The sequence below is a fragment of the Nuphar pumila genome, chromosome 11, assembly GCF_984573655.1.
Source record: "Nuphar pumila chromosome 11, dmNupPumi1.hap1.1, whole genome shotgun sequence".
NCBI lineage: Eukaryota > Viridiplantae > Streptophyta > Magnoliopsida > Nymphaeales > Nymphaeaceae > Nuphar > Nuphar pumila.
This window is the reverse complement of record NC_143259.1, coordinates 112,576,801-112,602,895: the sequence shown is the minus strand read 5'-3', so window position 1 is coordinate 112,602,895 and position 26,095 is coordinate 112,576,801. Positions and strand designations below refer to the sequence as shown.

The 26,095-nt window shown below is 38.2% G+C and overlaps 1 protein-coding gene across 3 annotated transcripts; it reads left to right on the top strand.

The window, feature by feature from the left end:
* The first annotated feature begins 8,524 nt into the window (after positions 1 to 8,524).
* LOC149822880 (Met-10+ like family protein / kelch repeat-containing protein) lies at positions 8,525 to 21,629 on the top strand. 3 transcript variants are annotated; one of them, XM_089981300.1, is made up of 11 exons: positions 8,525 to 8,973; positions 9,071 to 9,264; positions 10,547 to 10,763; positions 11,471 to 11,867; positions 12,647 to 13,885; positions 14,022 to 14,151; positions 15,110 to 15,345; positions 15,484 to 15,619; positions 18,878 to 18,954; positions 20,624 to 20,730; positions 21,170 to 21,629. In XM_089981300.1, the coding sequence occupies exons 1-11, from the start codon at positions 8,556 to 8,558 to the stop codon at positions 21,274 to 21,276; spliced, it is 3,258 nt and encodes a 1,085-aa protein (XP_089837426.1). In that variant the 5' UTR covers positions 8,525 to 8,555; the 3' UTR covers positions 21,277 to 21,629. The 3 variants fall into 3 exon arrangements, 2 of the variants coding, with proteins under 2 accessions (XP_089837426.1, XP_089837427.1); XR_016426124.1 differs by lacking the exon at positions 15,484 to 15,619; XM_089981301.1 differs by lacking the exons at positions 15,110 to 15,345; positions 15,484 to 15,619; positions 18,878 to 18,954; positions 20,624 to 20,730; positions 21,170 to 21,629 and adding an exon at positions 14,347 to 14,469.
* Positions 21,630 to 26,095: the final 4,466 nt, after the last annotated feature.

Below are 26,095 nucleotides of genomic sequence, written 5' to 3'. Positions count from 1 at the left end.
CCTGGTCCTAACCCACCTGACCTGGGTCTGAACCCACTTGACCTGGTCCAAACCCAGTTGACTTGACTTGAACCTAGTTGGGTTTAAAGTCAAAGTCAAAGTCCTTTTTGGTCCAGATTCCGGTTTGGATTTCTGAACCCAGACTTAGCCTACTTGAGCTGAGTTCGAACCTGCTGAACCCAGTTGACTTGGATCGAACCCTGTTTGGTTCAAACCACTTAGGTTGAGTAGCTTGACCTACTCTACCTCTTTCTCAACTAAGTCAGCTTCATCTGACTTAGTCTGACCTCTCGAAGGAAGGCTCGAAGCCAAAGAAGCAACCCGGAGCCGTTTCTTCCACGATTTGAAGTAAGTTCGCTTCGTTGATCCATCTCTCTCAAGTATTTGATTGTTTGTATATAGAATATACTTTTTGAAGTAGTATCTTGCTTTAGTTCTTGATTGAGCCCTTTTTGGACACTTCGGTGTTCACCCGCTCGTCTCGGAACTATCGTCGGATATAACTATGTTCAAATACGCAGTATATGCGTTTTTAAAATGGTATCTCACCCTAGTTCTTGGTTGAGCCCTTCAGAACACTTCGGTGTTCACCCGCTCGCCTCGTAACTATCGTTGGATACGGATCTAGGTGTATATCTGCTGATTCTGCCGACGCGTCTTATATCGCACAGGCTATGTAATTTACCTTTGCCGTCGCGTCGTATGATGCCAAGGCTCCCTGTTTTCTGCACTTCCGATTACTGCACTTTCGATTATGCATTTATTTACGCCGTCGCGTCGAACGATGCCAAGGCTCCTGCTTTCTGCAATATATTTACTTACGCCGTCGCGTCGAACGATGCCAAGGCTTCTGTTTTGTTATATATGTAGAATATTTCGTTCAGTTACACACCCTGAACAATAGTATATGCATTTCTTTACGCCGCCGCTGTATAAAGCACAGGCTTCTGCTTATACTACATATATAGCGCATAAATGAGCGTTCAAATGGAGATCAAACTCCAAATCGCCAATGTGATTCCCTGACCGTTCCTCATTCAAGATTCTGCTTGACGAATGAAGCCCCTATTGGAAAGGCTTCACTTTTTGGCAAAATGCTCTTTACGTAAAAACTAAGTCAATTACGTATGGCCTGGCTATGGCCCAGGGTTCCTGCAACCTTGATGGATGCAAAGTACGCACAACGGTGCGCATCCATTTCCCCGAATTAAGCGTGGTGATTTCCTACCAAAGAGGGGAGATGCCGCTGAAATGGATAAAAGAAACGCACGCTTTCTCCGTAAAAGAGAGGAAGTGCTGTTGAAATTTCTGAAGAAGCTAAGAATAGCTCAGAAAGAACGTAGCAGGATACTCTGACATATAGCAGAGTGCTACCCGGTTCATGTATTGCCTTCTACAAACGTAGAAGGGTTCGTCGCACCGCTGCCGATAGAGCAGGGGAGGTGCTGACGAAATGGTTGGCAGAAGAGCTGCCGGAACCAGTTGAACGGCATAATGATGTCCGTTGATGGAACGATGCCAGATCTGCTTGTATCCATGTGCCTACAAGGGCACCTTGCTCGTAAGGGCCGCTGAGCCGGAGTAGAGGTTGCGCCTTGGCTAGGTTTGTACTTGTCGCGTAAAAATACGCCGAGTAGCCGATCTATTTAGATCGAGTCATATGCATGCTCATTGAGAACGGTTACGCAACCAGACTCGTAAGGGCCAAAGAGCCAGAGTGTGTTGTTTCCACCCAAAGAGGTGTGATGCTCGTGGTGGCCGAAGTGCCAAAGAGTGGTGTTCTGCATGCATATGAATAAGACTTAAGGTCGCACATACCCCGCGGTTGAAAATCGTGTTAGGGGTACCCCCTCAGTAATGACTGTGTTGGGGCAGACTGAATGGGGTCGGGTACATACTCTCGTAGTGCTAAAAGCACAGGCTGCCTAAATGGCATGCAGATTCTGTCCAAGTAATTGTAAGACTGGCAGACCCCTTCAGGAATTATGCTCACTATGGAATGACAGTGATGGTACAGCCTTGAGTGACATGTATTTTACTTTGGACCTGATAGAGTCCACGATGGCCTCAGTCACTCATGGGTTTTGGGGTCGTGGTTATCCTTAAGATCTAAGGATTGAACCCAACTACTGCAAGTAGAGGATGCATCCGAATATAGGCCTTGTAGGGTTCTCCCAGTTGAAACACACTGCCCTACTATGGATAGGGTCAACAGGCCTCTGGGGTATCTAAAATACATAGAATAATCAACCCCCAGAACGTCGCGTTGATGTCCGGACAATAGCTCTACCTGCGTACCAAAGGCGGGAGCGGTTAATTATCAAACAATGCATTAGCTTAGGTACAACGCTACTTTGAATGTATGAGTGGATGACGTTGTTGAGTCAGTCCTGCATAACCTTTGTGAAGGTGTCATGGTCGGTATACTACTGTACCGATTGGGAAAGAACCCCATTGATATCCGTACGACTAAGTGAAGCTCGGAGAGCTGTCCTTAGATTCGTAGGATACGGATGTGCCAAGCATAAAGGCTTGAGCTAGACATCAATTCGTGACTCTGAGGAAGTCAAGGCTAAGTCGTAGAGACTTAAGCGGTTATTCTAACTCACAGCCCTGAAGAGGCTTATGCGAAGTCATGAAGACTTGCGTGGATGTTCATAGCCCTGATGAGGCTTTTGCGATATACGTAAGTCATGGAGGCTTGAGCGTCGTATTACGAACTGCGACCCTGAGTGGTCTATGCATTTACTTGAGTTGAATAGATAGGGTTTGCCTACTTACCAGAGCATCAGTGGTTCTGACCCCGTTTAATGGGGATTTCAGGTGTTGGACCTGCGTGGTGATATGCGGAGCAAGGCGGCATCGAGTTCCAGGGTTTCTCTAGACAGAGTTGTACTGCTTCCTTTTATTGAACCTACACTGCTTTCCTAAGCAGTAGTGTTGTAATAAACACGTGTTTTCGATAAAATGGAACACTTTGGTGGTCAATGAGTTGCTTGGCCACATACCTGCAACGTGCTCGGAGTTTTCTAAAACTGACGACTCATTATCGTCTGATTCTGCTGCTAAAAGCTTTTGTAAGTTCCGCTGCAAAGAAAAAAAAAAGAAATTCATGAAAATTTTAACTTAGCTTTGTTTTGGAAATCCGGGGCGTTACATAAGTGTTCAATGACAAGAAAATAAAAACTACCAAGTACTTTGTTATAAGTCGAAGTAGACAATCACATCTTGTCTGTGTTAGTTTGTCTAGAACCTACAATTGTAATTATACAGGAGGTGACTCTATAACCTAATAAAGAATATTTATAAGCAAATAACGACTTTAACTTACAACTGTAGTGATCTTTAAGTTCCTAGTCTGAGTTTAGTTTTCAATACACCACACATAGTTTGTATGTTTTAATTTTTCCCCTTTAACTCTCTTAATCAAACACTCACCCACACCAAACTATAACATTAGGTCAATTATACCAGTCATAGCTGTCTATGGGCATAGCAACCCACGTAAAATACATCAATTCTATAATGTTGGTCAGACTAAGAACCATATACTCACAGTGATCCGTGAATCACTAGGCACTACAGTGAAATAATAAGAATACCTCACTGGTAGCTAGCTGGGTGGTTAGGCTCAAATTTAATCTCGTCATGATTTATACTACATCCTAACCATGATGGATTTCAACCATCCATGATTGTCTAGAGTCTCAAATACTGTGTGAATATAACCCTAAGTGATATATTAAATTTATTATATTGAACTTTACTTTCAAGCTCATGTTTCACTCGTTATCCCACGAGTGATATCATGAAATAATCATGATGAATACCACTTTCAATCACAAGGGTTTACACTTTATATCTTACTAAGAATGCAACGAAGTAGAGTCTCTACTTCGTTAAATCATTAGTGGCCCACTCTCTATGGTGGCTTACCTCTGACTGCGAACCATGTATCCTTTTTCATAGGTCGTCACTTACGGGATTTAAAGGGTTATGCATATTAATCTCAATAGAAAATTCACATGACATTACTAGAATAAAGAGACTCAAGTCTAATCACAATCTCATCATATACATGTTATTTGCAGATTATAACATAGATATGCTATCACAAAAACAATCTCTTTCTAATATGCATGACATATCACGACTAACATGTGTACGTAATCATCACATTGCAATAATTTTATGCAGGTCATTTTATGCATATCATGTTCACACTCAAGAACCACATTTCTAAATATACTAATATATCACATCAATCATAACATGCAACACAATATGGTTTATTCACAACTAATACTACTTATAATATCTCTTACCTTGATTCTTATATTTTGATAGTAGGATCTGATAATCGAGTCTCAAGAGGCTCTAATAGTAGGATTTGATAATCACACAAGCATGTTCGTATTAATACACATAACTTCTTATATTTTGACAAAATTATCAAAATACCCCTTCTAAGTTGACTCATCAGACTTCAATTTTTATTCTCCTTATTTAACCAAAATCAGAAGACAAAGAGATTCTCCTCTATGATACGAGTCCAACATACCAAACCTCACTCAATTCTGAGTTTGGAGTGCAAAGTTATGCCCATTTTACTTAATTGGATTTTAGGTATACATAATGGTAATTTGGTCATTTCAACTCTTATGATTTGACCAGACTCGTCCTAGGTCAAAATAGTTTTGATCTGAGCTTAGAGCACTAGGTTTCTTAAAGCTAGTCTCAACCCAACTCGGTTTGGTTAAAAAACTCAAGTAGATTCTCAAATTCATAATTAATCACAAACTGGATTCAGATCCATTTCTAATCTGGATCCAAAATAGTCAAACTGGATCCCGATCCCATTTTGATATGGATTCAGAATTGATCTATTCAGCTATGAGTTGGATCTAGATCTAGTTTGATCTGGATTCAGAACTGATCCCTTCAATTAGATTCAGATCCAGTTCTAATTCAAATCCAACATTGGTTCGAACCAGATCTAGTTTTATTCTAGATCTAAATCAATCAAACAAGATCCAGACCAAGATTTACCTGGATCCAGTTCAATTTAAATTGATTCAAACTGGCTGGATCGAATTGGACCAAGATTCGGTCTGATCTAAATCAAACCGGATCCAAACTGAGAATCGCGAGCCAGTCTGACCCGACTCGATCTAGTTCACACCTAGACCGATTCAATTTGACTGAGTCAATCTCGGACTGATTTAGACCAGTTTGGTTTAATCTAAACTGGTTCGATTCAACACTTTTTTTTTTGTTTACTTGGGTGCAGTTTGGGTCGCACCCAGACCGATCTGGTCTTAATAAAAAGGGGGGGCTCAGCCCCTTCCGTCTCTTTCCTCTTAGTTGCAGAGGGGCTAGAAGCCGAAGCCGACCCTCTTTCTCTCCCTCTCTGTTGTAGAGGGGACGACTGTTGGAATTGGCCTTCTCTCTCTTTCTCTCTGTTGTAGAATTTTTTTTCCTGCAACTCGTCGACAACCATGGTTGCCGGCCCTCTGCTCGATCTGAAAAAGCAAGGAGAAGAAAGAGTGTTGTACCTGGTGTTGCTGGCAGAGATTCCGGTAAGCCCCCCCTCCCTGCCACTCCTTGTTTCCCTTTTTTTTCTTCTCACCTCTCTCTCTATCGCTCTCTTGTTTGATTGATGGGTGGAGGAGATGCACCGTGAGGGCTTTTTATAGAGCCCTCACGATGGGTGAGGTTTATCCTCATTCCTCCCACACGATAAGGGGGAAGGCGGTTCCCGAAATTGGGAGAATCGTCTTTCCCTGTTTTTTTTTTCTCCGTTATCTTCTTACCCGACAATGTCGGGTGGTTTTATAATATTTGAAAAAAAACTTACTCTATATATTTAAGCATATTTCTTAATTTTTTGGTCTATTTAAGCATATGTTGAGTTCTATATTGTGGCTATAGTTCTATATTAGATCTTTGTGTAGAACCAGATATGATCCTTTGCACTTTCTATATGTAGAACTCTTGTTTCTAACCCTTAGCTTCTATTATATAGAGCATTATTAATTTATTGCTTAAATTCATGTATGAATTCAAGAACACTACATGAAATCTAGTTTGGATTCATATTTAAAGTTTGAATTGAATAAAATTTGGATACGATTTTAATATACTAACTAAAATATGTTTACCAACCAAATATGTTTACTGGTATGAACCAAGATTTTCATAGGTTTTTTTACTTTGTTTCAAAATTTTCACCTTATGGATGTGATATAGAAGCTTGGTTTTATAGAAAGAGACTTTTGCATAATCCAATTATGATGTATAAAAAGGATCCTTTAATGGTTGAATATCAATGGCTTAGAATTTTCATAAATATGGATCTCAAAGTGGATTCAAGTACGATTTTTTTTATATTTTGGATAATTTAAGAAAAATAAGATTTCATATTTTTTATATACAAATGCAAAAACACAAATAAATCATAAAACCTTAAAATATAAGAAAATAAATCATAAATAAAACAAAAACCATAAACTACAACAAAAAATAAACCATAAAATTAAAGAAACCATAAAATTAAATATAAAAAATTCTAATTCAAACTCTAATAAAAGAAGATCAAAGAAAAACAACCCTAATCAAATACAAGAAAAACCTTAATCAAATTAAGTATAAAAAGCCCTAATTAAAAAAAATTGATTCAAAACCTTAATCAAAGAAAATCCTAGAAAAAATATCTAATCAAATTAAATATCAAAAACCCTAATTAAAGATATTTGATTCAAAACCCTAATCAAAGAAAATTAAAAAAGCCTAATCAAATCAAAGGAAAGCCTTAATAAAATTAAATAACAAACCTAATTAAAGATATTTGATTCAAAGCCCTTATCAATGGAAATCAAAGACAAAACCCTAATCAATATAAAAAAAAGAACTAATAAAAAATATAAAAAAACCCTAATTAAAGAAGAAGGGGAAGAGAGAGAGTGTGTAGGCATCACTGCCGACCTCGCTGCCCAGTCGCTCCATGGGAGAAAGAGAGAGGGAGGGAATGGAGGGTCTGGGTTAAACCACCTCAGCCCGAGTTTCTTTTTTTTAAAAGTGATGTTCTCCCCGTCCTGTTCTCATCGTAACAGAGGGAGGGTTGGAACAACTCACCATTTCATAGATGCAATGGATGTGCGTTGCATACGTCTGTCGCATCCGACGTTTGAGCTCTGCGGCATCCCGCGTGATGTGCAGGACACATGATCAAACACCCCCTAGAGAACTTGGTGGGGCTATGAACCTATCGTTGATTGTTGGGAACTGAAACTCCTCTATATTCAAAATATGCCTTGTGTTTATAAGAAATAATGGATTTAGCCATGATTGCTGCTAAATCCATTATTTTCACTCCTGCTCCTGCTCCTGCACTAACTGCTACTGCCAGGCAAGCGGAGCCCCCGTTGGTGGTAATAAAGTGTGATTTTATTCACCCAAAAAGAGACCCTTTAATGCATTTTATAACCTTAATAAACTAATATTCATCACTAAAACTGATTGGCAGTTTTTTTCTAACCATTTTCTAACCATTTTTTACCGTAAGATTTGGTTTACATCATTATTGCTGTTTTTGTTTTTATGCACAATGCATTCCTGAACTCATTGCAGAAGCTTTAACTTTCCCACTCCACATGCATCAATTATTTGGCTCTTAATGGGTTGCAAGTTTGAGTTTAAGCCCCTTTATTTCTAACATCTGCAGTATGCAGATTCCAATTTTGTGCTGGTAATTGAAACTGTTGTATCATTATGCCAGTTCACTTGTGATCTATAATCTATTGAAGTTTAATACTATGTGATTGTTCCAGACCAATCATGTGTCTGTTTTTGTGTTTTAATGCTTAAGTGGATGATTATGCAACAAATAATGTTGGAGTGATTGGGCAAGATACAAAAGTCTTGTTAACTTGCTGAAAGTTATATAGAATCATGGGTACTCTTTGAGCAAAAAGATTATTTGTTTTAAGAGAAGATTGTAAATTTATGAGGCAATAAGTATATGTTAAAGTTTATTGTCTAAATTTAAAAAGCTGGGTGATGGACCTAATTTCTTATGTATTAATGGTGAAACTAAAAGAAATTAGGCTTACAATTCATGTAGAAATAATTTATTACTGAATTTTCTATATGGTGCTTATGATTACAAAGATTCCTGCTTGCTCACCCCCATTGTTGTTTGTTTTTGGGTAGGCAAAGGAAAATCCCTCCCGGGTGGCACATAATACATTGGCAAATCTTATAATATGGATCTGGATTCTAGATTTTGATCATGTCAAAGCTTAGCGACACCAATGACCAGTAACACGTATCAACCATTGGTATAATACAATTTGTGAGTTGTGATTCTGGAGAAGCATACATCGTCCACCGTTATTCATTTCGGACATTATGTTTCGGATCCAGGACTTGGCTCCGAACCATTTGAATACATGCAGGCCCAGATCCTCTTAAACAATGGGAAAATGATTTTCTCAGGAATCCAAACACTCTGGAGAGAGAGAGAGAGAGAGAGAGAGAGAGAGAGAGAGAGAGAGATGCAGTTCACGAAGAGGAAGACGACGGTTCTCTCTGCGATGGCGAGTGAGGGAACCGATAGGTCCCCGAAGGGCTCACTCGACGAGCCCATCGTCCCCCTCCTCGACGCCATCAACTCCCACCCTTCCTACTTCACCACCAGCTCCTGCTCTGGAAGGATCTCCATCCTCTCCCACACTCCAAACAAAGAGAACACCAACAAGAATAAGAAGAAGAAGGCAGGAGATTGGCTCTTCATCACCCACGAATTCGCCGACCCGGACGCCGTCACCGACCTTTTGTTCAACCCTTCTTCCTCTTCCGAAGGCACCATCGTCTTCCGCTTCGAGCCTTTCATTCTCGCCGTCGACTGTATCGACGTAGCTTCCGCTCACTCTCTGGTCGCTATGGCTATCTCTTGCGGTTTCAGAGAATCAGGTTCAGTTTTTCTCCTTTTTGCTTCTTTCTTTGTTGGGTTGTCGAACTTTTTCGAAGTTGGGGGCTGATTTTTTTGTGGGGCGTGGTTCGGTTTCAGGGATAAGTAGCGTGAGCAAGAGGATTATGGTGGCTATTCGGTGTTCGATACGGATGGAGGTGCCGTTGGGGGAGATGGGCAGGACCATGGTCTCGCCGGAGTACGTTCGGTACCTCGTGGGGATTGCCAATGAGAAGATGGAGGCCAATAAGAAGAGAACCGATGCTTTTCTTCGCTTGTTCATGGCCTCCAAGGTAGGGTGGTGTACACAAATTACTTCCCACTCTCTTGTTTTGTGGCTTGTTATCCAACACAGGTCGCGCTATATGAAGTTATTTTTGTGAATGTGGTGATTGTTGGTACAGTTTGGATTGAACTGTTGTTGAACTGTTTGATCATTTTAAAGCATTAGTTTTCAGATGGATTTGTATGGTTCAAATTTAGTACGAGCACAGAAACATATGATTGATTTATACTTGATCCATTTGAAATCCTTTTTAACTTTGCGTAATTTAAGAATAGTTTCTATATACTTGTATATGAATCCTTCTTGTGCTTATTTTGTCTCCCATCTGCGAAAACTTTGCAATTGGCTACGTTTTCACATGTTAGCTTGCTAAATATGTAATGCATTTGGCACAAGAAGAATGACCATGTGTTGGTTTATCTTTTTAGTGTTGTATGCTAAAGATTGTAGTACTAAACTAAATTGTAGTTTGTTATTACATTATGTTATGCTACTACAATGGGTAAACATATGTAACTAGTAAAATGTATGCATTTACCAGATATAATCACAGGCTGATCATGTAGGCCCTTCGTGGTGCTCACCTATCACCTGGATAGCCTTCGTCCGGGCACTAACTGGCACCTAGCTCATTTAGGCCACCTAGGAGGGCACCTTGGTTTGCCATGGATTACAACGCAAACAATAGGGTGGGTTATGATTTTGAAGTAGAGAAAAATCCTCACTGAGATTTTGTTTTCAAAGGTCACATCCTTTTGTGCGTTTTGCCTTAATTCCCTTGTGTTTCCACGTTTTCTTTTTATCTTAATCATTATCTGAACCTTTTTGCAATATTTATTGAATGGCTGCTCAGTGTTTTCCTACAAGGTGAAGGGTGTTTTATACTATTAAGATGTTACTGTTCATATCCTGTTGTAGTGTTAGTCTCTGCCACATTAATTGGAAATTCTGTCGCCAACTGTTAACAGTTTTTAAATTTGAGTCTAGTTTAAATTTGAAATTATACTTTCTGTTGAATAAAAAAGCTGGAGGAAATGTATGAATGTGCTACTAAATGGAACCGTGGATGACTTTGTGTTGTTTTGACTAGGCTTATTATTAGAAATTTAGAAATGATCCTACCATGGACCCTTTTTCTTTTCCTTTTTCTGTTAGTCTCTTTTCTAGGCAAGGTCGACACTGGTGGCATTTAGACCCAAACTGGTTAGATAGTGCCCTTTCACTATTTCAGCTATTGCATTCGATCAACCTGTTATTGTTTTAATGGTAATATAATTGTTGTGTTACAGCTCCCATCCGAGACAAGAAGGGAAATGATGTATGATGATATACAACAGGAATCCATGGAAGAAGGAAATGTTTTGGATCTAGAGGCTAAACAAATGGAAGTTCTATCAAGCACAAATTCACTTGAGAAAGCTGCCCCCATGCATCATGATCTCCAGAAACTGCACTGTGACCAGGATCACTGTGATGATATCCATGATAATAGTGGAATCAAATCATGTGAGTATGAAATGCTTAATGATTTACATGGAATTCCATTGAAGGACATTATTCAGGTTCATGATTCAAAACATAAATAGGCAAAAAAACCTGAACATATAAAAGATGATTATTTGTCCTTTATCTGGTGACCTGTATGGACGCATATGTGGTGCTAAATAGAATCCAGAATTTCAGGTAAAATGAAGAAAAAGGGAAAAAAATAAGCCTCAATTGTTATTGTCATTGTCTCTAATATTGTTATCTTTCATTTCTTTTTCCTTTTCCCTTTTTCTTTTTCATTGCACCATGCCCAACAAATATACCTGGCAGTGCCTGGTGAGATTCTCCTAGCTCACCTAGGCCTCCTACATGCCCTTTTAGTACCCAGCACCTGAATTGTCGAGGTAAGTGCCTAGGTGATTTTAGTTTCTAAAATATGGGTTTTTTCTCAATTTCTTTAATTTGTGCTTTTTAATTGCAATCTATGAAATGGAATATGATTTTAGAACTCCTCAAGTTGGATTTGAAACAAGATTCTTATTCATAGTCGGATCTAGAGGAAACTAAGTAGCTTGTGGTTGTAAAAACTATCTGAATTTTACTTTGAAGACTATGATGCATATTTATTTTCGTTTGGAGTAGAACTTTATTTTTTTTGCGTGTTCGTTTATGGTGAGTACTTTTTCTCTGATCTTTTAATTTAGCTTATAGTGATTTATCTGCAGGGTTATCAAGTGCCTGCAAGTGCTCTCTGTCAGCTACCAAAATGAGGACTGTTGGACTTCCAGTTGAAAAACTCTTCCGCTGGGGTCACTCAGCTTGCTTATTAAATGATTCTGGCTGCAATCAAATTTTGATTTTTGGTGGGTTCGGAGGCTTAGGCAGACATTCACGACAACATGAGTCACTGCTGTTAGATCCAATAAGTGGCATGTTGAAAGTACTTCATTCAGAGGGACCTCCTCCACGTGTGGGACATACATCTTCAGTTGTTGGCAATCGCGTTTTTGTTATTGGTGGAAGGGGTGACCCCACACAGATTTTTAGCGATGTTTGGGTCCTTCATACAGTTGACAATAGATGGGAGTTTCTTTCATATACGGGAAGTGTTTTTGGCCCTAGGTGATCTCTTAAGTCTATTCTTTGTTATTTTGGAAAAGGTTGCAGGGTTGTTCTTGTATTTGTTAAAGGTTCCAAAATCTTCAATCAGTATCTGCAGAGCAAGGCCTAATCTGAGTTTCTGATCATAGTAAAACACCTCTTCATCCAATTTCACAGTTGGGCATATTAAGATACTTATTGCAAATAGTGACGTTCATGATAGTTCCTAGTGAATTGGTTAATTAAGTCAGAAGTTAATTAATGTCCTTGAGTGCGCCATGAATAACTTTGTTAAGAGTCAGACTCCCACTTCTCTGATTATTGTCTTCAACACACGATGATAGTCTAAGGTTGGTCAAATTGTCGGAATGTATAATTTGTTTCTGCATATAATGCATTAGATTTCTTTTCATAGTTTACAAAATTGATTTTTTTTCTCTTAATCAAAATTGCAACCCTTATTAGATTATTGTATTTGGATTAGGGAGACAAACTTGGTTTTAATGTTGTTTTCTGAGCTTATAGTCTGCTCTTTGCAAGATAAAATGAGTTTTATTCAGGTTTGCTGAAATATCTGGGAGACGTTTTAGGTTGCAATGGAAGAAACCAACTGATTAAGGAATGGGTTTTTCAGACACAATTTTTTATTGCAACATGTGTACATGTCATGACTGTTCTCTAACAAACTGCTATCTTTTCTTGAAATAAAGTTTGTTCTTGCATGTTTTATGTATCAGGCTGTGGTCACAAATGTAAAATAATTTTCATGTTCACCTAATGTGATTTTGGTCATGTTTCAGGCACCGCCATGCAGCTGCTGTTGTGGGATCAAAAATATATGTGCATGGTGGACTTTATCATGGAACGATCTATGCATGCATGAATGTCCTTGACACAGAAACATTGCAGTGGACTGAAATTAATACTCAAGGGGAACAGCCATGTCCTCGACATTCACATTCATTGGTGGCAGCAGGTTCAGAATTGTTTATGTTTGGAGGATATGATGGAGAAACAACTCTGGGAGACCTTTATAGTCTTGATACCGCAGTTTGTCTTTGGAAGAAGGTGGAAACAATGGGAAGAAATCCCTCTGCTAGATTCTCACATTCAATGTTCATCTACAAAAGATATCTAGGAATAGTTGGGGGATGCCCTGTTTCAAAACACCACCAAGGGGTTTTTCTATTGGATTTGCAAAGTCGTGTCTGGAAGCATGTGGAGATAGACTTCATGAGTTATCCTATGCTTGTTAGGAGTACAATAAATGTTGTGGAAGACTATTTGATTATTGTTGGTGGTGGGGCATCATGTTATGCATTTGGAACAAAATTTAATGAGCCAATGAAAGTAGATTGCTGCCTGTTGACTTCTTTGGCTTCTGGAGAAGATACTGATCATAGTGTGGCAATTGAGCCTCTTCAACCTCTTTTAAATTTTGAAGAGACAGAGAAGGGCAGCTGCACTGCTGTTTCTGGTTCTGGGGGTTTCGACTCAGTGACAGATGATGGAAATTTCAATTATGGTTCATGTATGCAAGCTATCAATGGAAGTGCAAAAACAGTCTATGACAGAGCTATAATGAAAGATGCTGTTCAGATGGAATCTAAGAAATGGGCTTTACAGATTCAAAGAAAATATGCTAAACTTGGGAAAGATATATTGAAAAAGATTGGATGGTTGGACACTGGGAGGAAGGTTTATAAAACTCAGAATGAACAACTCATATTCCTTCCAGTTACTGAAAAGTGTTATACCTGCTTTATGAAAAAGATGCTAGGTTCAGATGACTTAGTTGAAAGTCCAAGGTTCAGTCATTCTGCAGCCTCTTATACTGGGGAGAGTTTTTCAATAAATGGGTGTTCTTTACCTGAACTGCAGAATCTTCTGCTGGCTTGTGGTGCTTCTTTGGTAGAGGATGATGTAGCTGTCACTAGAAACACTCCCAAGTCCCCACAGAAGATACTGAAGGAAGCAGTAATGTCATTGATACAGCAGAAAGGTTTGCCTCCGAACCTTATAGAACAGTTGCCAAGTAGGTGTGCACTTTTTTTTCCTGCTTCCTGTAGACGCTTGATTTAATTTTACATGATTATCCAATTCAATTAGCTGCATTCTTAACACCAGCTGATAAAAAATGTTAAATTATACTATATAAACACCATTGTAATCCAGGTGGGAGTGTCTTGGAGATATAGTTGTTCTTCCAGCTGTTGCTTTCAAGGACAAGATTTGGGATTCAATTGGTGTGGAGGTTTGGCCCATTGTTGCAAAATCGCTTGGTGCAGCCCGCCTTGCTCGCCAGGTTCTATGCAACTATTTGTGTTGTGATATAGTTGCTAGCTACTCTATAGCATGCCTATTGTTGTTGTAATAAATTATTATACGTATATACATATATATATATATATATATATATATATATATATATATGTATGTATGTATTATGTTTGTTTGTTTTGCATAACATATTACTCTTGTATCACAATTTTTTGTCCAGCATGATTTTATGGTGCAGCAATCAATCCACTCCTTCGAAAAAGTGTTCTAATTTAAATCTGAGAGCCTCATTTTATGGACAAATCTGCACTTATACATCTGTTTCTTGGAATTACTTATGCATGACCTGCAAAGGTCAGTAATTATTAGAATTGGATTCCCAAAATGTTCTGCTAATTGTCATTTCTCTTTTAATGTCATCCTATTTTTCTTCTATGTTAGCTTGTTTTCTGCTATTGCCTAATTTATAAGAACTATGATAATACCTGTGAAGCACACTGCAAAGATTGCAATCAGGATTGAGGGAGTCAAAAGGCTATTTGATTAGCAATGATGCATTATGTAGCACTTTTTGCTAAATTTTGGGAGCTAATTTTGATTGAGAATCAGGAAGTGCAAATTAGCATATATGCACTTGATTTATGGTTTCATCCGGCAATTTATCTGCAATTTACTAGGTTCTCCATTGTGTAAACAAAAGAAAGAAAGTGTGCTTGTGCTATGAATTTGTACTGGTGCATCTTTATCTTTCATTGCTTTGCCTTTGTCATTATTTATCTGCATGAAATATTCATTAGTATGTTAAGCTAAGTGGTTGCTTATCGTTCTTACCCATACATGCATATCTTGCAATCTTGCAAAAAAAGGTTCTGATTTGCTTAAAATAAATCTAGCATTGTTGTAAGTTGTTTCATGAAATAAATTTGAAATTTTTTAGATATCCAGTGCATCCTATCATTACAATTGTTTGTAACTACATGCAGGGTCGAGTTTCACCAACTGGAACAAGAGATAGCACCTTGGAGATTCTTGTGGGCGATGACGGATGGGTCAATCATCATGAGAATGGAATATATTATTCTTTTGATTCAACAAAATGCATGTTTTCCTGGGGAAATTTATCGGAAAAACTTCGCATGGCTCAGTTAGACTGCAGGAACGAGATTGTTGTCGACTTGTTTGCTGGAATTGGATACTTTGTGCTGCCTTTCCTGGTGAAGTGAGTGTCTATTAATAGTACAATCTTTCATGTGGTGATCTTTCTTTTTTCATTGTAACTTTCAGTCATCATCTATTTTTCCTTGAGAATATTAGAAATATGTTTGCTTTGACTATCAACAACTTGATTGACAACTAGGGCTGGTGCAAAACTGGTTTATGCATGTGAGTGGAATCCTCATGCTCTGGAGGCTCTGCGGAAGAACATCACTGCAAATTTTGTTTCAGATCACTGTATCATTCTTGAAGGAGATAACCGTGTTATGGCACCACAAGTAGGCACAGTAAAACAGTTATATTCTTTAACAGCTTTTAATAAAAGCTGTTAGCATATTCATTATTACAAAGTTATGTCAAATTCTTGAAATAGGAAACTCATCAAAATAGTTTGATACTATTCTCATTCATATAGTGTAATTTGGTTTTTTTTCTGTTTCATGATATTCCTCAACAAGTTTCAGAGTGGCCTTGCAATCCTTTTGAAGTTGGGAATATTGAAGCTTGTTTTTATCAGCACCTTGTAATAGCAGGATTTTAGATGTTGGGGAATGCAAGACATGCATTTGTGTATGACGACATTATTTACGTTGGATGACATTAAAACAAATTGCTTGAACCAATTATCCTCAACATAGATCGACTGATTTGACATCAATGTTACTTTGGGATGGTATTATGGGGACTGGGAAGTGGCCTCCAACAAACTACTAGTACAAGAAGTACATGCTTTAAGAACCTAGCTTTCGTGCACGGAATTTTCATGGACTGAAAGGTTACTTTTGTTGTTAAGTGATGTTGGAGTAGGGTTTCATGTATTGAGGAGTCACTTTTGTTGGAAAGTGATGTTGAAGTAGAACTGTTAGCAATATTGATGCAATGTTACAGTGGACTCGGTACACACCGATCCAGGATCCAAATGGATTCAAGCGCACGCAGAAGCTTATACGATGCAGAGTCCAAATAGAACTCTGGAAAACAGATTTTTGGGATCTGTACATTCTGTTTCGATAAAAGGCGATCTAAATGAAAGTTGTGCGCTATTCGCACAACTTTCCAACGAATCTGAAAACACCAGATTCGGAGCAGGAACGACCGTTCCACGGACTCGACACCAGGACTGCTAAACAAGTCCAACACAAATTATCGAAATTCAGGGGCAGACTGTTTGAAGGGATTTTTGACCCTTCTAACTTTAGAGTTTGCGAAAACTCACAACTGACGAAATGAAGGTCAGATTCAGACCTTTCCAGAACACTAAAGATTGTAATTTTTGGAATTTTCTACAGTCCTCTACGAATTTTTGAACTTCGAAATGATATAAATTATTGTCACAGAAATTAAACAATTCAGAAATTCGACAGTAACAAAAAATATCAATATTTTCGGGCAACAAAGAAATCTATTCAGCAAAATCTCAAAACATGAAAAATGCAGATTTAGGTCTTAGCTTTTCACAAAATCAAAAATATTTAAATTTCATTTAGGGAATCTTCAGATATCATGAAAATACCGAACACAACTACGTTGGTTCTGTAGTAGAAATGTAACAGGGGACTTCTGTCAGTCCAACGACTTGACAGCGAAAAACAGAGGCCTAAACCAACGAATTTAAGAAAAGTTTCAACTACAAAGTTGTAGGAAATTATCTTAGCTTTTCAGGAAGTCAAAGAACGCGAAAATCTGTTCAGAAACGAATCCTACACGGATGTTTTATCAGGCATGTCTCTGACGAACCGAGACAACGTTTTCACAGAGTTTTCTTGTAACAACGAATTCCAAATCACACAAAGTATTCCGGGGATTATCTTGATTAAGCAATCCAACTTTAACATAAAAATAATCTATTCATGCATTCAACAACAGAACAATAAACGGATCACGACATCAAATGAAAGAGCAACTCAAGTTTCATATGTTAAAGAAAACAAACAAGAAGAACCAATGATTTATCCGGGTTGAAAATAGAAGTGGCCGTCGTTGGGAAGCAACCGACGCCACGAGGAACACCACGAACAAAAAATGAATTTCCAGCCACCACGCACAAGGTTGGCAACACGCCAATGGTAATCTTCACAAGAGCACCTTCCACGCAAAAACGAAGTTCGGTTTTTTCTTTCACACCAAGATAGCTTTCTTTTTAGCACCAACCATACCAAAACTCAATTTTTTCTCCCTCTAGAACCAGTCACACCACCAATTTCAAAAATGAAGAAGACCCCCTTCCTCCTGATCGACCTCCCTAATTGAAGCCTCATTTGCTTGGGAAGAGTCACAATAAAGAGACCTTGGGCCTTCCCAAGCTTTGCTCCAAAAACGAGCATGCAAGGCCTCGTTTTTGCCAAGGGCTATTAACTCACTCTAATAGCCCAATTTGACTTTGGACTGGTCAACATATTTTGAATGAGGTCCAAGATGGACCACACCAAGGTGGCGTCACCTAGGATCCCCCTTTATGGAGACAGATCATGATCCAGATCCAAATAAGCTGAGAACTGGATCTTGCACCAACACAAAAGAGAAACGCATTTGCAAAAAAATAAAAACTACCCTTGGACCCCATACACCCTCTAGTACCACAAAAAGATCCTACAGGGTACCAGAACTATCCGGATCCGTAGAATCTGGCTCCTAAAAAAAAATTACATGAAATAATTATTACTAAAACAAAGTCCAAAATATGATTCCACAATGGAATCAAAACAATAAAATGAGCACGACGAGCATCGCCTAACTGAGAGATCCACTAGGACCAGGGATGTCCTGCAAGCGTGTGGATCGCTTTGGGTAGCGATGTCCGGAACGGGTCTGAATATTTGGATTGAGATTCAAATCCGCTTCTATCTCTTGATGCTCTGCATCAAATATTATCTTAGAAGAATGACATAGAAGCACATGACTTTTTTTGGAAAACAGAAACAATGGTGACTGATGGCAATATATGATGATACAATTATTGAAACCGTTTAGACATGAAAATGACATTGATGGCTTACATAGTGACAAATCTTGCGAGATTTATGAAAAGATCATGAGAAATTAACTGAAAGTTAAAACTGGTACTTTCTCGTGATATTTTCAATTTCTCGGGAGTTTTTAGTCAAAAACATAAATATCACATTTTAAACACGATATTTATATTTTTATCGGCTATTTATCGTGAAGAAAAACATGTGGTTTCTATTTTTAAATATTTTTATTTATATTTTCTTATACAAATATTTTTTATATTTTAAATTTATTTTTTATTGCCAAGATTTTGCCAAAAAATATGAGATTTTCAAAAAATGTTCAAATTCTCGCAAGTTTTGGCTGCCAATATTTTGCTGTTTTTAACTTTTGTCACTATGGGCTGACAGAATCCTACTCAATGCACCAAAAGATATAAAATATTCTAGGAAAAATATCATAGCTCTAGCTCTGAGATAATGAAATAACGTAGTTATTGTATTTTGGTGGAAATCCACCAGTTGTGTGCATTATCATGCTTTTCATGCATTAGTTAGTCTAATTGTTAAAATATGTTTTCTTTGTAGGGTGTCGCTGATCGTGTCTGCCTTGGTTTGCTACCAACAAGTGAGGATAGTTGGCTTACTGCTGTTCGAGCTTTAAAGTAATTCAATTAATTCCACATACCTTTGATCTTTTTCTGTCACAACACTGAATCTTCTATTATACTGAATGCATTCAATTTCTGTTCTGTCTAGTTATATATATATATATATATATATATATATATATATATATATATATATATATATATATATATATATATATATATATATATATATATATATATATATATATATATATATATATATATATATATATATATATATATATATATATATATATGTTGTGAAAAGCATTGAGGCGTAGCATAGCACTTCACCAAAAACTAAAGCAAGGCGTAAAGCGTAAGCCTTAAAAAAACATTTAAAAATATCTACAAATACAAACAAATAAAAGAAATGCTTTATTAATGAAACAACTACCAATAAGAAATAGAAAATCTCAAATAAATACCGAAAAATATGAGATTAACATGTAAAAGTAACATTAGTGCAACTTGATGTATGTAAGTATCTAGTAACACTAATGGTAAAGATATATCAAGAGGAAATTTTCAATACATTGCATGTGGCAGCAGCCACCTGATCAGATTTATTTTTTTCCACACAAACAATAGGTCAAGAAATTATTACTCAGTAGAACATAAATTGTTGAAGAGCTTATGCATGCATCTCACAATAACACAGTGTCATTCCTTCTACCACACATACACACACAGGATACACGGTCTGCCCTGAAGGAAAGAAAATACAAAAATCTGGAGTAATCTGGTAGGATTCCTTCTAACCCCAGCTTGCAAACAAAAAACAGGTATCAAACAGTTCAATATATTTGAAAAGTATGCCTAGAAGTTCAAAAAAAGAAAAAGAAAATAAGAACAGAAGGAAGAAGAGAGAAAAAGAAAGAAAAAAAAAATAAAAAGGGTCGGCGTACCTGGTTGGGTCTAGCCTTCTTCTTCTTCTTCTCCTCGCTGCAGCCGAGACCCGAGAGAGAGGGTACATGGTTGGGGTCGAGGCTTTGAACCTTCTCCTCGCTGCAGCCAAGACCCAAGAGAGAGATCAGTGAGAGATGAGAGACAAAGAGATTAGAGATGAGAAACAGAGAGAGACGAGAGCGTACCTGGTTGGTTGGGGCTTCTTCTTCTTCTCGCTGCAGCCAAGACCCGAGAGAGAACAGATAGAGAGAGACGAGAGAAACTAGAGACGAGAGGGAGAGGTAGGGTGAGAGGGAAAAGAGAGGCCCCAACCCTAATTAGGGTTGGGGCGCCTTTTTTCTCTCTCTTTTTGGGTCAAATGGGGTATTTCCGATATGTAAAAAGTGTGTGCCTCATGTTGAGGTGCGCTTCACCCCAAGCGCATCAAGGCAAAAGGCCCCTCGCCTTGAGGCACGTTTTTAATAACATTGATATATATATATATATATATATATATATATATATATATATATATATATATATATATATATATATATATATATATATATATATATATATATATATATATATCAAGGGCTTGATTTTTTGTTTTGATGTTACAGTTCTCATCATTTAGACAGGAAAGAAAAATAGATTTCAGGCAATTGTCAAATGCCATCTGCATTCTATTGCAATTTTTTTTAGCTTTGGAATAGCTCTTATACCACATGCTGTTTCAAAACTATCTTGACATGTTCCACATGGTTTTAGATTTTCACAAAAATGTGGTTTGCAGGCCTGAGGGCGGTGTACTGCATGTTCATGGGAATGTCAAAGACTCAGAAGAGGATTCATGGCCAGACTATGTGGTTCGGTCAATGCATACAATTGCAAAGTCTGAAGGTACCGTTAGCACTGGCTTTTAAAATTGATGCGACTCACCTGTTGGTTTTAGCTTCCAGTTTTACATGTATTCAGGCTGCTCAGCATACTTGGGATCATTGGGACTTGCTCCTCATTGGTTTGGGTCTCTCACATCTCACCTCTACTGGTCATTGGCACTGTACATGCTGATCAATGACATCCTTAGTCTAGGTGGCTAGATTAGTTGATCCATTGGCTCTAGTTTCAATGATCTAGTAGTTCAAATCCATTCCTATTAAAACTGATTTTCATGTATTCTCTCTTACAACTGGCTCCCAAGTAAACCCCACCCTTGGTTGTCCTCTTCATGTGCTACATCCTTCCTGCTTAAACTTACCAGCTTATGTATTCCTGATGCCATTGTGCTGTCCCGTTTATGACATTTTTCGAACTCATAGCAATCTCATCTCTCGTTCAGGTCATCAATGGCATGTACGTGTGGAGCATTTGGAACGCGTAAAATGGTACGCTCCGCGCATCCGCCATCTTGTTGCTGATGTAAGGTGTTGTCTGACTTTGTGCTAAGGTTGCTTATGTATCAAAAGTGCAAGGCCACAGTAGTAAAAAGATCGTCTGTAACTGAAAAAATCAAAGCCATTTTCATTGGTTTCAGAAGTTTGAGGTCTTCATCATACTGATAATTTAAGGGATTTCGGAAATCTCCTAATGGAAAGAATGCTCATTGAAGGTTTTGAACATCCAAAAATTAGTAGGTTTTGAACGTCCAAGAATGTACCAACTGTATTTTTTATATTATTGTTGCACAATGAAGTAGGATGACATTTGGTAATGGCGACATACGTCACAAACGCTTCATTTTTTTGTTTGTTTCATTGTTTTGGTTTTTTTCATGAAATTAATCTTACAGATGTGATCAACATATTTTGCTTAGTGGGAATCGGTTCTTGAATCATCAGACAGGTTTTTATCAGGCTTCAAAAATCAATAGCCTATAATGTGGAATACTTTCTCCGGTCATAAAATAATGTGTTTTTTTGTCGAAAAAACATGATCCAAAAGCTGGTCCCCACTATTTTAAACATGCTGAATCCATCCATGATGTTGGATTGGATCAAAACTACTGGCACCATAAAGATCTAATGGTGTTTGTACATAATGGTACTTGTACACAATGGTGCCATTACCAAATGTTATTCCAATGAAATATGATTTTTGATTCCGTCTTGGATCGGCTACCATTCAGCTGGACGAAACAGCATCGTGATGAAGAATAATGATTTAGTGACAGTGCGTCTTAGAAAGACCCACATCTGTCTGCTGCTGGATGAAGCAGCATTGTGATGGAAAATAATAATTTAGTGAGTGTAAACCACAATCACCATACTTTCTCAATGATGGTGAAACATGAAAAAGTAGTAGTGATTTTGAAAGCAGGTTGTGATTGTTTTTGCTTTCTTTGGTTTTGAAACTTGTGGAAATAGATAACAGGGTCAACCTTGTGATCTACTTTGTCAGCTTTTTACTCGAGCTTCCACTTTTTCACTTGTTACCAAATCAAAAGTTTTTCTTTTGCATTAAAGAAACTTTTCACCGTCAAAGCATTTCATTTAGGGTGTCACCGGGTCAGGTTTGGTTCCAATGGGTTGAATCATGGACCCACTTTTTAGGTATGGTATCGGGTCTGGACTTGGGTCTAATTGGGTCTATTATAAGAAAAACCATACCCGGACCCCATAAGAACTACATGGACCAGACCTGGATCATACGTGGTAAAACCATAAAATTTTTTTTATCATTTTTACATTGAAAATTTGCAGGTCTTAATTGGAACTCAGGCCTGATATAAAATTTCACAAACTATACCCGGATTCATGTATTAATCGGACCTTCAGGTCCAGACTTTGGGTCTTAATCGGGTCTTATTATTTATGACCATACCCGGTCCCTATATGGTTTGGTTCGGATTTAGGGCCGGCTAAACTCGACCCATTGACACCCCTAATTTCATTCCATTGGTTACCACTCTGCTGCCTTCCTCCATATTTATCTTCCTCTTCCTTGGGTATAACTCTCTCTCTCTCTCTCTCTCTCTCTCTCTCTCTCTCTCTCTGTAAGGGGGGTCTGATCCTTATATATCTTCTTATTTGCAAAAGTTCTCTTATCAAAACCTCTCTTAAGCAAAATTTTCTTTTGTTATGAGAATTCTTTCTTGCTCTCAAATGATATTTGTATACAACCTCAGTTATTTGACCAAACCCCTAGATCAGGCCAGAGATCTGTGATGTTTCCTTCAAAAATGGATCTCAGATCCTTTTAAGGTTGCAAATAGCCATAGCCATGGACATGAATATGGTTTTGAAAATTGCTAGTCAAATTCCATTTCTGACCACATCTATTTCATAGTTTAATAGGTTATCAATATACTATACACATGTAAGCTTTCATATATAGATTCATACTATATCTGCGTATACATAAATGCGATATGTTATAAAAATGCTGACCCGGATATTATTTAGGTTGGCACGGACCAGGCCCAATTATTGTTCAGGCCTGAGCTATGATTCTAGCCATATATTCAACCCTACTCGGCTGACCCGAGTGCCTTGTATGTATATTTGATCGCAAATGCAAGTACCAAATACATCTTTAGATTTCACAGGTGGGATTTGGGCTTCCATTTTCTGGACCCAGCACAGCCTAAACCCGAAACTGAAGCCTTCTGCTTGTTGTTTGATGGACTCGGATGCACCATGATGGGTAGGATACTCTGACCTATTGATAGGGATGCAAATGGATTGGATATGGTCAGATATCTGATCCGAGTCTGACATGTTATTTTTGTACTTGGATCTTTCAAGTAAAACCTGAGTGTGCATTTGGATTGGATGGGATCTGTTCAATCGAATTGCTTTCAGATTAGGGTTGGATTCAGTCTTCAGACCAGCATTTTAATTTGGATCTATAACTGATCCAAAACAATGCCTAAACAGTTTGCGTTTTTTACATGTAAATGGCTTGTTTTTGTTTCATTTTTCACGAATCCTGTATTACCACATGCATTTCCAATTCGGATTCAACTTTGCTTTATTGAATTTGATTCAGATTCGTATCTGGAGTCGGGTCTACTAATTATATTTCGGATTCAGATCTAATAAGATCCGGCATGAATCTGACCCATTTTCAACCTACCTGTTGATAGTTGGACCTAGCATAGGGATGTCAACTGTTCGGATTCAGATCGGATGTCATCAATACCAGATCCATCTAGTCAGATGTTGCCTAAATGGATTTGGATTTGGATTCGGATTAAGACTTAAATGGTGAAAAGCTCATACCAAATGCGCTTTTTTACATGTAATCAGATTCAGATATCGATCAAATCTGCATATCTGTTGGATTCGCTAGCAAAATACCAAAACCATATCCACATCCATTTATAATCGCATTCGGTTTCGGTCTGACTAAACAAAGTTGGATTCGGTCTTGATATTGGACAAAATCCGATCCATTGACATCCCTAACTCCTAGCTCACCGAGATGATCCCGAAGCTATTCGTGCACATGAAAGCGAAATTTGGACATCTGACGACGTCGACTACGTGTACGGTTCAGATCAAAAGTCACCAATTTTAATCTACTACGAGATGTATGCAACTCCCGGGTCCGATATTAGCCCTCGAATTCCCTCCACCGTTTGAGCGAACATTCGATACATTTTCGGACTTTGGTGTAAATTTTTGTCCATTTTTGAGAAAGAGATCGGACGGTCAACAATCACCGGCACGTGGCCGGTTATCGCGAGACCAATAATGCTTCGCAGGCGTTTAGTGGCGAGAGAGTTAACCGTGGTTAAGTTAACCATATACGTTAACACTGGTGATGACGTCAATGCTGGGAGTTAAGTTACCCCGATTTTGAAGGCCGACCAATCGGCTCGGCTCGGCTGCGCTTCAAGCCTGAACTCCTTGGTTGCTGTGCTGTGCTGTGCTGTGCTCCAGTACACTTTGATGACAAGGCCTGTGATATGATCATGTACTGGAATCCAGCACCGTATTATCGTGCTTGGGTTCGTCAATCATAGGGGTGGGTCCAGGTTCAGATCTAGATCCAGGTCCAGCATCTACACTGTCAAGGAAAGAGGAATTCAGGGTCAGAGGCCCGGATTGAATACCAAACTTAAACCTGATTTGGTCATATTGGAAAGATGAAGATTTGAGTCCAGCTTGGTTATTTTGTGTGTAAATTTGGATCCAAAAGGTGTGAGAGGCTAACTGGATCCGGAGCGGGTAATGTGTTTCTCATCCAATTGCAAGTTGTAGTTGCACCAAAATTTAGTTTGGCAAGAAATAGTTATGGGACCTCAGACTGGATCCAATTTATAACCAGTTTTAGGCCAGTTTACCCCGCTCCTTTTTTTTATTTTTTTTAATGACGACAAGCAACCTGATTAAGTACAGGGTCGCTTAATGTGCTTCTCATTTCATATAATAAACCCCAAGTGAGTAGTCTAGCTAGCAAAAGGCACTCACTAAGCAAGCCATTGGGAATGAACTCAAGGAAAATGGATCCTGGGTAAGATGAGGTTCGGTCATCTTACCAAGTACTTGTAGGAGTTTATGCTCTCGTGGAAGAGCAGACTCGGGTCGCAGCGTGCACTATTATGGTCAGGATTGCCAAGGACGATTCTTTTGATCACAACCTCTTGCTTTCAGTTGTTTTCTGTATATCCCAGAAAATCTGTTCTCTGTATATCTCAAGAAATCTGTAATCTATTTGTATATGCTGTTGGTGAAAACTAGCCTCCTTAATTCTGGCTCCATAGAGCCCTTTTTGTATACCTGAAAGGGGTTGGAGTAGAGACGCATTCATTGGAAAAATCCTTTCAATTCAAGGGTCACGACTATTGATGTTAAGACTTGTAACTATGTTTTCTTTGTTAGTTGATTATCTTTCTATTAAGTGTGTTTTACAGTTTGAACATTTATCTGTTACATATCTTAACGGTTGAGACTTTTTGAGAGAGAGAGACCATTGGAGTGGCTTCCCACGGTCCTCTTATGGCCACAACCTTGTATCTTTCACTTGAACATAAAGGATATTTTATGTTACCATGCATGTTCTTAGCAAGAACTATTCTTTGATAGGCACTCTTGAATGATATTTTATTCATACAATCTATGTGAACTTATGCACTCACAACTTAGACATACCTCAATCTCATCTGACTCACATATCTAGTTAAAACTTCTTACTATCTTGATAAATGAATCTGCCATCATGTCACTTAAAAAAATATAATCAATTGTTATTTTATTTTTCATAAGCATATCATGAATATACTGATATTTAACCTCAATATGCTTACTCTTATAGCTATGTG